Raw genomic sequence first — 11751 nt, 5'->3', positions numbered from 1 at the left:
TCTGTGAAATAAAGCTCTTCTCATGTTAGGCACTGCGGCTGTAACATGCAGACTGGGGTCTCCCAGATGGAAATGAGTGTCCGGGGCACTGGCTGCTCAGACGCCTCTGGGAATGCACCACCCCGGAGCCGTGGGACTCCCTATTCGCTTCCTGAGCCAGCTGAGGCTGGGAATATCGTGTCGGCAGCTGTTCGTGGTGGAACAACGATGCCCTGCACGGAGGAGATGCTGTCCCATAGGCGCAGAGATGAAGTGGCAGCTTCTGGGTTATAGTCCTGTAGCGGGCAAAGGGCAGGGTGTGTACGGAGGAGTCCCCCGAAGAGCCTCCGTTTCTGGGTGAGTTGCGGTGGATGGCAGGGAATGAGGCAACGCCAGAGGTGGTGGGAGGAGCCCAGCCAGGCTCATTACTTCTCCCGTTATTCTGTGGCTGCTGCACTTAGGATTGGGGGAGAGGGGGGTGTGCTGACCCTAACTCGTGCTGACACTAACAGGGGGGCAGCTCTGCTGTCTGAAAGGTGACTAGCTCTGTGCTGACTTGCCAAGGAGCAGCTGGGCAAGGATGAAGGAGCCCTGAGGGCCACGTGCCGGTCTGGCAGCTGCAGCCTGTCAGCTCAGTCCGGAGAAGCACAGGTCACAGCCGATGCCCGGTGCTGGGCCCTGGCGAGGTGGTGACGTGCTGTACCTTCTTCTCAGTCAACCGCGAGGAGCCCCCGGGTGAGCTGTGTTAACAGACTAGCGAAAGCCTGAATGGACTGGCAGGTCCTGTGAGAGCAGACCTGCAACGGTGCAACACAAAGGGCAGGCTCTGGAGAGACTTGCTGTGACGTTACCTCCTCCCACCCTCACCAGTGAGTTTAAATTTTTTGAAATCAGTGCTCTGGTCCAGCTGAAGAAATGCTGCCTTTAGCCATGTTCCTGCTGGCTTCCCTTTGAGCAAGGGTTGGGTAGAAATCCCTGCTGAAACACCTGCTTCCTCCCTGTCCTTCAGGAGCAGGAGCTGCTGGAACGAGCTTCCCCTGTCACCTGCTCGTTTCCCCCCGCCTCTGCTTTTGCAGCTCTTTCCCTTGGGCTGGAGTAGCCTTGGGTGGGAAGGACCATCCTGAGCTTGCAGAATCCTGTTCTGGGGCTGAGTAGCTTTATGTGGACTAAAAGCTGGATCGGTAATTGCCAGGATAGGAAGCGCCCGTCTTTCCTGCCCTGAGCTGTGCCCAGGTGGAAGGAAACCCCTCGTTCCGCGAGGGGCAGAGCCTGTTCTGCTGCTTTTGCCCGGGGCTCCATGGGGAGGGTGTTGCAGCCCGTGACCGAACACCCGCTGTGCCTGAGAGCGTGGCATCGGGGGGACAGTGCCCGCCCCGCTCAGCTGGCCTGGCTGGGCTCTGCGTGTTTCCTGTAGTTAAACTCTTGTCTTTTTGTGCTTAATTTGCTCGTTTGCAAGACGCAGAGTGGCAGAGCGTTAGGCTGAGATGGGAGCGGGGCTGTCTGAGCGCAAAGGACCGGCTTTGTGCAGCCAGAAGGTGCTGCGGTGGCTGGGGTCCTTAGGCAGCAGCCCCTCTCCGAAAGGGCTCGGCTTGGAAAGCTCCAGTGTGGACAAGGCGGATCAGGTCCTGCCAGGCACCGGCATCACCTTGAGGAGCGGAGCCTGTTCCAAGCTGCTCCTGACACGGCCCAGGTGCTGCCGACCGAAGCCGCAGAGCAAACGGGAGAGCGGGAGCGGTTAATGATTACCCGGCCGCCTCGGAGCCCCGCTCCCGGCCGCCCCAGCCGGGGCGCGACGGCCGGAGAGCAGCATGCTGCTGCTGGGGCTGCTGGCGCTGGGGCTGGGGCTGCTGCGCCCCGCGGGCTGTCCCCGCACGGAGCCCCTGAGCGGCTCCAGCGACGAGCCGCTGTTCCGCGGAGCCGACCGCTACGACTTCGCCGTCGTCGTCCACGCGGGCGCTGCGGAGTGCTTCTGGCAGTTCGCGCAGCAGAGCGGCAACTTCTTCTTCAGCTACGAGGTGAGTGTTGGGGGGTGCCGCCCCCAAAGCCGTCGGCGAGCGCGTCTGCTAACGGGGTCCATGCTGGATCGGGATGTGCTGGATCGGGATGTGCTGGATCGGGATGTGCTGCCCACAGAGCCGCCCTGGGACTGGTCCAGCGCCAGCTGCCTCCTCGGTGGAGGTGACAAGTCCTTGGGTGCGCAGCCCTCGTCTGTTCAATCGTGCGGCCGGTGCGGGGCTTACGTGCGCAGAAAACCCTCGTGGGGCGAAATCCGAGTGCCAGCTGGATCCGAGGGGCTGCCCCAGGGCGGCGGTGGCGGTGGCTCGCCTTGCGCAGGGAAGGTCCTTAGCTGCAACGGGGAGTTTTGCAGTGACGCAGGTGGCTGGTTTCAGGGGCCATGTTCTTCTCTCATGGTCGATCCTATTTATTGCTAAAAACACCTGGTTTAGAACTGTAAATAGGTGACGCCGGTGAGCCTGGCTCTGGGGCTGCTGCACGCTGACATGTCCGTGTGACCAGAGGGAGCTGCGGGTGCTGAGCGCTCCAGATGTTGGCCCATGGCACCTGCGGGAGCCCACAGGGACCTACAAGTGTGTGGGGGGGGGGGTCTCGGGGCTGTGGGGAGCTCTGCTTTGGGCCGCGTCGGTTGGAGGCTGTTACACGAGAGCTCTGCTCTCCTCGGAGCTGCGAGGGGAAGGAGCGTTGAAGGTCCCATGGGCACAGCCGTGTCTGCTTGTCCCCTTTCCCCGAGGGGAGGCTGCAGCCCTTTTATCGCCTGTTTGCACTGGGCTGGCCGAAGGAGCGCGTGGGCACGGCCGTGCCCGGTTTGAGGCACGCGTCCACCATCTCCCAGCGTCCCAGCAGCGAGCGCTGGGCAAAGCCCCGCGGAGCAGAGCAGCCGTGCGGGAACAGCCCTGGGGACTGAGCGCGAGCTCCTCCGGGGCCGAGTCCTGGCTGCGCTAAACCAAGGGCAAGGAGCTCCCTTGGCTCCCAGCCCTGCGGTTCCCTCTGCGAGGCTGCCTGCACCCCCGGCCCGGTCCCCGTCTGCAGCTGGGCAGGGCCATGGCCAAGGTCCTGCTCGGGTCTGTGCCAGCAGCACGGCGGGAGAGGGGACGGGGAACTAAGGGTTAAGTTACTCAGGGCTGTGAATTTTTTGTCTCCTCTGTGGAACTGCCAGTTTGCTGGGAAAGAGGCTTTTGTTCCCGGCCGCCAGCACAGCCAACGCGCTCGCTCGGCGCGAGAGCAACGAAGGAGGGAGCTTCCCCGAGCAGGACGGCAGGGCCGGGCTGCCCAGCGGCAGCGGTCGCCTTGGTTCCTCCCTGCTCGCAGGGGCCACGCGGGGTCCCAGCTTCTCTCTTTCCTGGGGAGCCGAGTCAGGCACACGAGGGTCCCTGGGGAACGGCGGGGGCGAACACTCTGCAAAGGAGAGGAAGCTCCTCGGATCATCGCAGGGGCCCAGAAGGAATAGATAGGTCCCATCAGCATCACAGACTGGTCGAGGCTGGAAGGGACCAGTGGAGATCGCCTAGTCCAACCCCCCTGCTCACGCAGGGTCCCCTAGAGCACGTTTCCCTGCGTTGTGTCCAGATGGCTTTTCAGTATCTCCAAGGATGGAGACTCCGCAACCTCCCTGGGTGACCCGTTCCAGTGCTCTGTCACCCGCACAGTAAAGAAGGTTTTTTTTTCTCATGTTCAGATTGTGCCTGTTGCCTCTTGTCCCATCACTGGGTGCCACTGAGAAGAGCCTGTCCCCATCATCTGCAACCTCCCTGCAGATACTAACACACAGTGATAAGATCCCCCCTCCGTCTTCTCTGCTCCAGGCTGAGCAGTCCCAGAGGAGCAGGGAGATGGGAGGAAGAATCGAGCAGGGAGATGGGAGGAGGAACCGTGTGTGCTGGGGAGGGCAGAGAAGGCGCGTCCCTGGGTGGCTGGGAAGATGGTGCCAGGGCCAGCAGGGTCCCTGCGCTCCGGGTCTCCCGCAAGCGGTCTGGGGGACTGGGCTGCCGCACTGGGAGCAAAATCAGCCATGGCTGAGGCTCCTCTCCGTGAGAAACTGTTCTGTTCCACCATGCAGTGCTGCTAAACGTGCACAACTCCAGCCAGGCCGGCTCCGGCGCTGGCCCTCGGCACGGCTGGCTGGAGAACCGCGGTGCGGGCGGCCCTCGGAGGGCGGATGCCCCCTCGGAGCAGCCCCGGGATCTCTAGCAGCGCAGCCCTGACGGGCTCTTCCACCCACCACGTGCATCGCTTGGGGGTCTCCCCTGGGGGAGCGCAGCCCCCGCACGTCCTCCTCTTCCCTGCCTCCAGGTCCAGTGGGCGACGGGGATGGCGGGCGACCGGCACATCCTGGCCACGGTGAGCGACCCCAGCGGCTTACGGCTTGGCTCTTCCCAGCACGCGCGAGGACAGATCAACTTCCCGACCAAGGAGACAGGTCTCTGCCGCCCTCGTCCCCTCCTGGGCCCCTCCGAAAGCTGCAGGCAATGAACAGACTGACGGTGACTGGAGTCTGGGGGCTGCGAACGCCCCTGCTAGCATCCACCCCGGAGCCTGCCCAGGCAGCCAAAACTTCCTGGTTTAGGGATCTATCCATGAGCTAGCTCCCGCTCCCTCACGGCTGGGATCGGAGTGTAGCAAGGGGCACGGGGCTGTCTGTCTGTCTGTCTGTCTGTCAGCAGCTGTTCTACCCAGGGAATGAAAAGCCCCCCTTCTCTCTGCAGGCTTTTACCAGCTGTGCCTGAGCAACCAGCACAACCGCTTTGGCTCCATGCAGGTTTATCTCGACTTCGGTGTGTACTACCAAGGCTTCGACGCGGAGAATGAGCAAGAGGCAGAGAGGAAACAGCTGAACGACACCCTGGATGCCATCGGGGTAAGTGCACTCCTACCACAGCGCTTTGAAACAGCACCTGGGTCAGGAGGACACAAAACCAGGCTTGAACTGATGACGGCAAGACTTAATGGAGCAGCTGCAGCCTGGAAGTGGATGGGGTTCTTGGGCTGTTTGGCTTCGGCAGCCAGGAGCTGGGTGGGATAAAACCTGGCAGTTGGTTCCTGGCCTGCCAGCGCAGGGTCCGGTAATTACCAGTGCCTTGCCGCTCCCATACTGGGGGGAAAGGAGTTTATCACTGCTAGTATTAAGAGCCTGCTGCAGCTACCAGCCTGTAGTTCCCAGGGCCCCACTCCCACCACCCGCTCCTGGCAGGGCCGGCGCTGGGCGACGCAGCCCACGGGTCTGTCTGACCCTGGGGGCCCCTATTCAGTGCCGAGCCTTGTAGGTAACTGCCAGGGTGTTCCTACAGCCGTCCCCAGCAGGTCCAGCTGCAGCGGCAGCACGCTCTGCAGCTGCTGAGCTCCCTGCTCTCGTTCCCCGCTCCGGCCGCAGGTCAGCATGCGGAAGCTGCAGCTCCACGTCTTCCACATGCGGAGGTTCTACAACTTCGCCCGGATGAGGAAAGGGGCCGACTCCTTCCTCCTCGAGTCCAACTACAGCTACGTCAACTGGTGGTCGCTGGCTCAGAGCTGCGTCATCGTCCTCTCCGGGGCGCTCCAGCTCTGCTTCCTGAAGCGCCTCTTCGCTGTGCAGCCCGCTGCCAGGCCCAGGTGCTAGGGGCTCCGAGCACCGCCGCTGCCTGCGCCCGCCCTGCCTCTGCCCACGGCAAACGGGAACCACGCCGCTCCTCCGCACCTCCACACCGGCCCCTAGCTGCCGCGGGACAGGGAGGGCAGGACCGGATCCCGTCTCGGGGAGAGGGCAGCGCAGCCGGGCGTGCAGAGCTCCCTGGGCTCCTGCATTCGGCTCTAGCCCTGCCTCTGCTGATACCACTTTGAAGGAAAAAAGGTTTGAAGTAACTGCCTTAACTTTGTGTTTGTTGGGAACTGTTTGTTACGTCTCTGCCGCTCTTTAAAGACGGAGCCTTAACATGCCTTTTCTGTTAGAAACCCCGTAAACAACCCCTGGCACAACCAGAGCGCTGGCTGCAGCCCAGCCCTGCAAGCCGAGGTGGAGCGAGTCCTTCCCTGCCCCGTTCCTCCCGGCCGGGGAAGCGCGGCCGTCAGCTCCGACGGCTGAAGCCCAGGCCGAGAGCAGGGGCCGGGTGCTGCCTCCCCCTGAGCCCCGATGCGGTGCTTTTTCCCTCCACGTTCACACTCGGTGCGTGTCACCATCTGACACTGGCCTGAGGAAGGCAAACTCAAAGTGTAACCCCCACCCTGGGCTGGGGGGGTGAGGACTGACCCCGCTGAGGCTCTACACAAGACAAAACGCAGTTTACGAAAGAGGGAAACGGCTTTATACAATCACAGCACCAGAGCAGCCGCTCTGGGGAGCAGCTGCTCGCGGGGGCAGGCGCGGGGCAGTGCCGCTGCCCCTGCCACCCTGCGCAGGGCCTGCTCCCTGCTGCCCCCGTGCCGGCGGTGCGCAGACGCTGCGGGACAAGGTCCGTTCTGCCCAGAGTTGCTCGCGTTTCCGGAGCGCGCAGCTCCGCTAAGTCAGCGTGTCCTCGCTCCGCACGTACTCCCCGACGTCGGCCTGGTGGAACACCACGATCGCCATGGGGTCCACCTTCCTGCAGTCCTGGGTGGACTTCGCGGCCACCCCAAATCCCTGCGGATGGAGGAGGTGAGAAGGAGGGAGAGTTTCCCGCCCCAGCCCCTGCGTCCCCACCGCGGGGACGGCCCGGCCGCTCACCAGCGGGACGTCGGCCATGGAGTACACCACCACGCCCTGGTACTGGGCCGTGTTCTCTGTGATGCGGCCCAGGCCCGACTTCAGCACGTGGTTGCCGTAGAGGAAGGACTGCTCGGAGCCAGGCTTCACCCACACCTTGTACTGCAAGAGAGGCCCAGGGCGGTGAGGGGCCGTGGGGGCCGGGCGCGGGGCCACACCGGGATGGGGGTGCTGCCGCCCACCTTGGCGTAGGGTGCGAGGAAATCCAGCGCCGTGACGCTGAGCCGGAACTTCTGCGTCTTGGTGAACTTCCCGAAGCAGGTGCCCAGCGCGACCAGGCTGTCGCGGGGGACGCTCGTGGCCACCTTCAGCAGCTTCTCGCTGTGGAGAGATGCGGCAGCGCTGCAGTGGCTCCCGAGCCGGGAGGGCCGCGGGCGCCCGCCAGCGCGGTTCCCCCGGCCCGACGCCACGGTGGCAGCCACCCCGGCCCACTCACCTCACGTAGTAGACACGGTCCCGGTGCAGGCGGAAGCAGTAGGTGCCATCGGGCCGGTCCACCAGCAGCTGGATGTTCTCGCCAATGCTGTGGGGAGAGGCCATGAGCGCCCAGGCGCGTGCGCCCCATCGGCCCTGCCGCGCGTGCGCCCCAGCCTGCCCAAGGCCCCCAGCCCCACATGCCCCCCCCCCCAAGCCCCTCTGCTGCCCCTCAGGCCTCCCATCCCACCTACCTGCCACAGCAGAGCGTGGCTCCCATCCCCGCCTCCCCCTGTCCCCTCGCCACTGCTGGGCCCCCTCGCTGTGCCCTGGCCTGCCTGGTCCCCTCCCCCCCCCCCCAAGATCCCCCCATCCCGCAGCTGCCACTGTCCACAGTCAACCCCCCTCCCCGGTCCCTCACTATTTCCCGGCCCCCCGGATCCCCCCGGTCCGGGTCCTTCACTATCCCCCGGATCCCCCCGCTCCCGGTCCCTCACTATCTTCCGTTCCCCCCGCTCCCGGTCCGGGTGCCTCACTATCCTCCGGGTCCCCCCGGTCCCGCTCCCGGTCCCGCTCCGCTCCCTCACTATCTCCCGAGCTTCTCGAACACCGCGCGCGTCTCCGCCTCCGTCAGCGGCCGCATCGCCCCGTGCGCACGCGGGGCCGCGCCGGACCCGGAAGCGGACCCGGAAGCGGAAGCACCGCCTTCGCCGCCGCGCACCACCGAGACGCGCCGGGAGGGCAGAGCGGCCCCCGCTGCACGTCAGCGGGGACCACCGAGGCGCGGCGGGCGGGCAGAGCGGCGGCATGGCGGCGGCGGCGGAGGAGGCCAGCCTGCTGGCCTGGCTGCTGGGCGGCGCGGCGGCGCCCGGCGGCGCCGAGCTCTCCGCTTACCTGGCGGAGCTGGCGGCGCTGGGGCTGGCGGCGCTGGGCCGGGAGCCGGCGCGGCTGGCGGCGGAGCGGGCGCGGGTCGGGGCGCAGACGCGGCGCCTGGCCTTCGAGCACTACCGGGCCTTCATCCGCTCCGCCGAGTGCACCGGCCGCGCCGGCCGCGGCTTCGGCGGCATCGAGCTCCGCCTCGGCAGCCTGCTGGCCCGCCTGCCCGCCCTCCAGGAGGCCTGCCGGTGCGGGGGGGGGGGGGTCGGGGGGGCCCGGGGGCGGCTGGGCAGGGCCCGCGGAGGAGAGGGGGGCCCGGGAGTGCCTGGGGCCGGGGCCGGGGCTGATTCCCCGGAGGAGGCAGGAGCCGGGGCTGGGAAGGTCCGAGGGGCAGCTGGGGGGGATGCAGGGAGCGACCCCGGAGCAAGGGGCCCCCACGAGACTGGGACGGGGTCGGGGGGGCAGGAGGGACCCGGGGGCAGCAGCCCCGGTGCGGGTGGGGAGGGAGGCAGGTCCAGGGCCCCCTCCCAGCCTCAGTCTGGTGCCGGAGCCGGGGATGGGGAGAGGCCGGAGGGTCCCTGCGTGGGGGAGCTGCCTGCCTGCAGCGTGGGGCTTGGGGGGGGAGCCCTTGTGCTGATCCCGTCCCGCTCCCGCAGGAACTTCATGCGAGATGCTGAGGAGATCGCCTGCAGCCGGCGCATGAACAGCCTGACGCTGAACCGGCACACGGAGATCCTGGAGATCCTGGAGATCCCGCAGCTCATGGACACGTGCGTCCGCAATGGCTACTACGAGGAGGCGCTGGAGCTCGCCGCCTACGTGCGCCGGCTGGAGAGGAAGCACAGTGCCATCCCCGTGATCCAGGTGCGCCGCGCTCCGCCCCGGCCCCGCTGCTGCTGCGTGGCACCCGTGGCTGAGGCTGTCCCCCTGTCCCCAGGGCATCGTGGACGAAGTCCGCCAGTCCACCCAGCTGATGCTGAACCAGCTCATCCAGCAGCTGCGCACCAACATCCAGCTGCCGGCCTGCCTGCGGGTCATCGGCTACCTGCGGCGCATGGACGTCTTCACGGAGGCCGAGCTGCGCATCAAGTTCCTGCAGGCGCGCGACGCCTGGCTGCGCTCCATCCAGGCCGCCATCCCGGACGACGACCCCTACTTCCACATCACCAAGACCATCGAGGCCTGCCGCGTCCACCTCTTCGACATCATCACGCAGTATCGCGCCATCTTCTCCGACGAGGAGCCGCTCCTGCCCGCCGACGAGCAGGCCCTCAACGAGGGGGCCATCTTCCACGGCTGGGTGCTGCAGAAGGTCTCCGAGTTCCTGCAGGTGCTGGAGGGCGACCTCCAGCGCGGGGTGGGCGGCCGCCTGGACTCGCTGCTGGGGCAGTGCATGTACTTCGGCCTCTCCTTCAGCAGGGTGGGCGCTGACTTCCGCGGGCAGCTGGCCCCCATCTTCCAGCGCGTCACCGTCGGCGCTTTCAGGAAGGCGGTCGAGGAGGCCGTGGAGAAGTTCCAGGAGGAGATGAACTCCTACACGCTCATCTCCGCCCCGGCCGTGCTGGGCAGCGCCGTCGCCGTGGCGGTGCCGACGGCCCAGCCGGGCACCCTGCAGCCGCCCATGGTGCTGCTGGACTTCCCGCCCCTCGCCTGCTTCCTCAACAGCCTCCTCGTCGCCTTCAACGACCTGCGGCTCTGCTGCCCCGTGGCCCTGGCCCAGGATGTCACCACCTGCCTGGAGGACGCGCTCAGCCAGGTGAGGCTCCCGAGGCCGGGCCTCGCTCTGCAGATCTTTTGGCTTTGCCGCGACAGAGCAGAGTGGAAGGAAATGTGCTCGCGGCCTGTCCGGTTTGTCCAGGCGGCTGAGGCTGGGAGCCTGGCAGCACGGGGCAGGATTGGCTGTTTTCTCCGAGACGTGTGGGGCTCTCCGGGCCTTGGAGTCTGTCTTGGGTGGTCTGGGGATGTGACTGAGGGATTAATGACGTTGTCCCCAGGTGACCAAAATAATCCTGGCCTTTCACCGGGCGGAGGAGGCAGCTTTCAGCGGGCGCGAGCAGGAGCTCTTTGTCCAGTTCTGCACCGTGTTCCTGGAAGATCTGCTCCCCTACCTCAACCGCTGTCTCCAGGTCCTCTTTCCTCCGGCCCAGATAGCGCAGGCGCTGGGTAAGGCCCCCCGCCCCCGGTCGCGGTGCGCTTCTGGGGAGGGCTGAGGGGAGGAGCTGGAGCCGCGCTGGGGACCCTGCCCTTGTCCCTTCACGGCCTTGTGCTCCCTGCTCTGCTTTCTCGCCGGCGGGTCCTGCTGGTGGCAGCCCCGCGAGTCCCCTCTGCTCTCCGCAGGTGTCCCCGCCACCCAGCTGCAGCGGTTCTGCCGGCTGGGCTGCGTCGACGTCGGGGCCATCAGGGAGCCCCTGGCCTTCATCCTGCCGGCGCGAGAGGCAGATCCGGCACCGGGCGAGGAGGCAGCGCAGGAGAGCCCTGCGCCGGCCCCGGGCCCCCCGCAGCACGCGCGGGAGGAGGCCCTGCCCGCTCAGCCCCCCGCCGCGCTGGCGGACGAGAGCCCCGCGGAGCCCCCCAGCTAGCCGCAGCCGCGAGCCGCGGAGCCGGGCAGGCCGCAGGCGCTGCAGCCGACGGTGAACCGGGGCCGTTTCCCTCCACACCGGCGGGTTCTGTTGGTCCCTTCCCTTGGGAAGGGCTGGACACTACATAATAAAGCTCTTCTGCCTCTGCCGTGGCTGCTGTGCCTCCCGCTCGGAGCCGGAGTCGTTTCCCTGGGGAAGCACGTATGCCTGAGCCCCCCCGCCCTCACCCTGTGCTGCTGCTCTCAGCGGGAGGGCGCGGGGTAGAAAACACGCGTGCACACGCAATGCCATACACACACACACACGCACGCACACAATACCCGCAGTGCATGCACACGCGCTGCAGTGCACACACACACACACACGCCGTTGCACACCCGTGTAAGACCCCCCCACACCCCGCCCCGGCGGTGCTCGGCGCTGCGCAGCGGTGGCGCCTGCAGCGCCGCCCCGCACCGCCAGGGGCCGCCGCGCCGCCTTCCCGTGGTGCCTCGCGCGGGCCCCTCGCGGCCGCCGTAGCGGTGCGCGCGCAGCGGCGGCGCGCATGGCGGCGCCCATGGCGGCGGCGGCGGCGCGGCGGCTCCCGGGGCGGCTCCCGCTCCCGCTCCCGGCCCCGGCGCGGGGGTGCGGCGGCGCGGCGGAGTGGGGCGCGCGGGAGCGCTCGTACTGGCAGGCGCTGAAGCGGCGCGTGCTGGGCCCGCCGGCGCCGCCGTTCGCCCGCGTGTGCCAGGTGGGCGCCCCGGTGCTGCGCGCCGCCGCCGCCGCCGTGGCCCCGGAGCGCCTGGGCGGCGCCGAGCTGCGGGCGCTGGCGGCGGCGCTGGCGGCGGGGCTGCGCCGCGGGCCCTGCCTGGGCCTCAGCGCCCCGCAGCTGGGGGTGCCGCTGCGCGTCTTCGCGGCGGAGCTGCCGCCCGCCCTGTGCCGCCAGTACCCGCCGGCGCTGCGCCGCGCCCGCCGCCTCGAGCCCTTCCCGCTGCGCGTCCTCGTCAACCCCGAGCTGCGCGTGCTCGACGCCCGCCTCGTCACCGCCCCCGAGGGCTGCGCCAGCCTCGCCGGCTTCTCCGCCTGCGTCCCGCGCCACTGGGCCGTGCACGTCTCCGGTACGGACCGCCCCGGGGCCGGGACATTCCCCCCCCCCCCCCCCCCGGCTTTGCAGGACCCCTCGCCCCGTTGCAG

At 67.7% G+C, this 11751-nt stretch overlaps 4 protein-coding genes across 4 annotated transcripts in view; 3 read left to right on the top strand and 1 right to left on the bottom strand.

The window, feature by feature from the left end:
* The first annotated feature begins 1737 nt into the window (after positions 1 to 1737).
* On the top strand, positions 1738 to 5841 carry TMED6 (transmembrane p24 trafficking protein 6). The gene is made up of 4 exons (XM_026118772.2): positions 1738 to 1994; positions 4288 to 4414; positions 4701 to 4852; positions 5366 to 5841. The coding sequence occupies exons 1-4, from the start codon at positions 1788 to 1790 to the stop codon at positions 5588 to 5590; spliced, it is 711 nt and encodes a 236-aa protein (XP_025974557.2). The 5' UTR covers positions 1738 to 1787; the 3' UTR covers positions 5591 to 5841.
* A 408-nt stretch (positions 5842 to 6249) lies between these two features.
* On the bottom strand, positions 6250 to 7858 carry NIP7 (nucleolar pre-rRNA processing protein NIP7). Its single transcript, XM_064519870.1, has 5 exons — positions 7711 to 7858; positions 7146 to 7232; positions 6892 to 7030; positions 6671 to 6811; positions 6250 to 6586 (listed from the first exon to the last, which is right to left on the bottom strand). The coding sequence occupies exons 1-5, from the start codon at positions 7764 to 7766 to the stop codon at positions 6467 to 6469; spliced, it is 543 nt and encodes a 180-aa protein (XP_064375940.1). The 5' UTR covers positions 7767 to 7858; the 3' UTR covers positions 6250 to 6466.
* On the top strand, positions 7854 to 10726 carry COG8 (component of oligomeric golgi complex 8). Its single transcript, XM_064519867.1, has 5 exons — positions 7854 to 8247; positions 8656 to 8863; positions 8937 to 9755; positions 9994 to 10162; positions 10337 to 10726. The coding sequence occupies exons 1-5, from the start codon at positions 7931 to 7933 to the stop codon at positions 10576 to 10578; spliced, it is 1755 nt and encodes a 584-aa protein (XP_064375937.1). The 5' UTR covers positions 7854 to 7930; the 3' UTR covers positions 10579 to 10726.
* Positions 10727 to 11070: 344 nt separating this feature from the next.
* Positions 11071 to 11751, top strand: part of PDF (peptide deformylase, mitochondrial) — a 4271-nt gene continuing 3590 nt past the window's right edge. Inside the window, exon 1 of the mRNA XM_064519869.1 lies at positions 11071 to 11675. Coding sequence (XP_064375939.1) covers positions 11123 to 11675 — 553 coding nt within the window. The 5' untranslated portion in view covers positions 11071 to 11122. The remainder of the gene's footprint in view (positions 11676 to 11751) is intronic.

The sequence above is a fragment of the Dromaius novaehollandiae genome, chromosome 13 (assembly GCF_036370855.1).
Source record: "Dromaius novaehollandiae isolate bDroNov1 chromosome 13, bDroNov1.hap1, whole genome shotgun sequence".
Taxonomy (NCBI): domain Eukaryota; kingdom Metazoa; phylum Chordata; class Aves; order Casuariiformes; family Dromaiidae; genus Dromaius; species Dromaius novaehollandiae.
Note: the sequence above shows the minus strand (reverse complement) of the source record. Positions and strands in the feature narration are given on the sequence as shown.

What these genes read in the sequence shown, in the direction of transcription:
- NIP7 (XM_064519870.1), bottom strand. Translation starts at nt 7,766, where the DNA reads ATGCGGCCGCTGACGGAGGCGGAGACGCGCGCGGTGTTCGAGAAGCTC. An exon ending in GACCGTGTCTACTACGTGAG is followed by an intron (nt 7,031 to 7,145) that starts GTGAGTGGGCCG and finishes ATCTCTCCACAG; the next exon opens with CGAGAAGCTGCTGAAGGTGG. An exon ending in CCATGGCCGACGTCCCGCTG is followed by an intron (nt 6,587 to 6,670) that starts GTGAGCGGCCGG and finishes CTCCATCCGCAG; the next exon opens with GGATTTGGGGTGGCCGCGAA.
- TMED6 (XM_026118772.2), top strand. Translation starts at nt 1,788, where the DNA reads ATGCTGCTGCTGGGGCTGCTGGCGCTGGGGCTGGGGCTGCTGCGCCCC. An exon ending in ACTTCTTCTTCAGCTACGAG is followed by an intron (nt 1,995 to 4,287) that starts GTGAGTGTTGGG and finishes CCCTGCCTCCAG; the next exon opens with GTCCAGTGGGCGACGGGGAT. An exon ending in ACACCCTGGATGCCATCGGG is followed by an intron (nt 4,853 to 5,365) that starts GTAAGTGCACTC and finishes CTCCGGCCGCAG; the next exon opens with GTCAGCATGCGGAAGCTGCA.
- COG8 (XM_064519867.1), top strand. Translation starts at nt 7,931, where the DNA reads ATGGCGGCGGCGGCGGAGGAGGCCAGCCTGCTGGCCTGGCTGCTGGGC. An exon ending in GTGCCATCCCCGTGATCCAG is followed by an intron (nt 8,864 to 8,936) that starts GTGCGCCGCGCT and finishes CCCTGTCCCCAG; the next exon opens with GGCATCGTGGACGAAGTCCG. An exon ending in CCAGATAGCGCAGGCGCTGG is followed by an intron (nt 10,163 to 10,336) that starts GTAAGGCCCCCC and finishes TGCTCTCCGCAG; the next exon opens with GTGTCCCCGCCACCCAGCTG.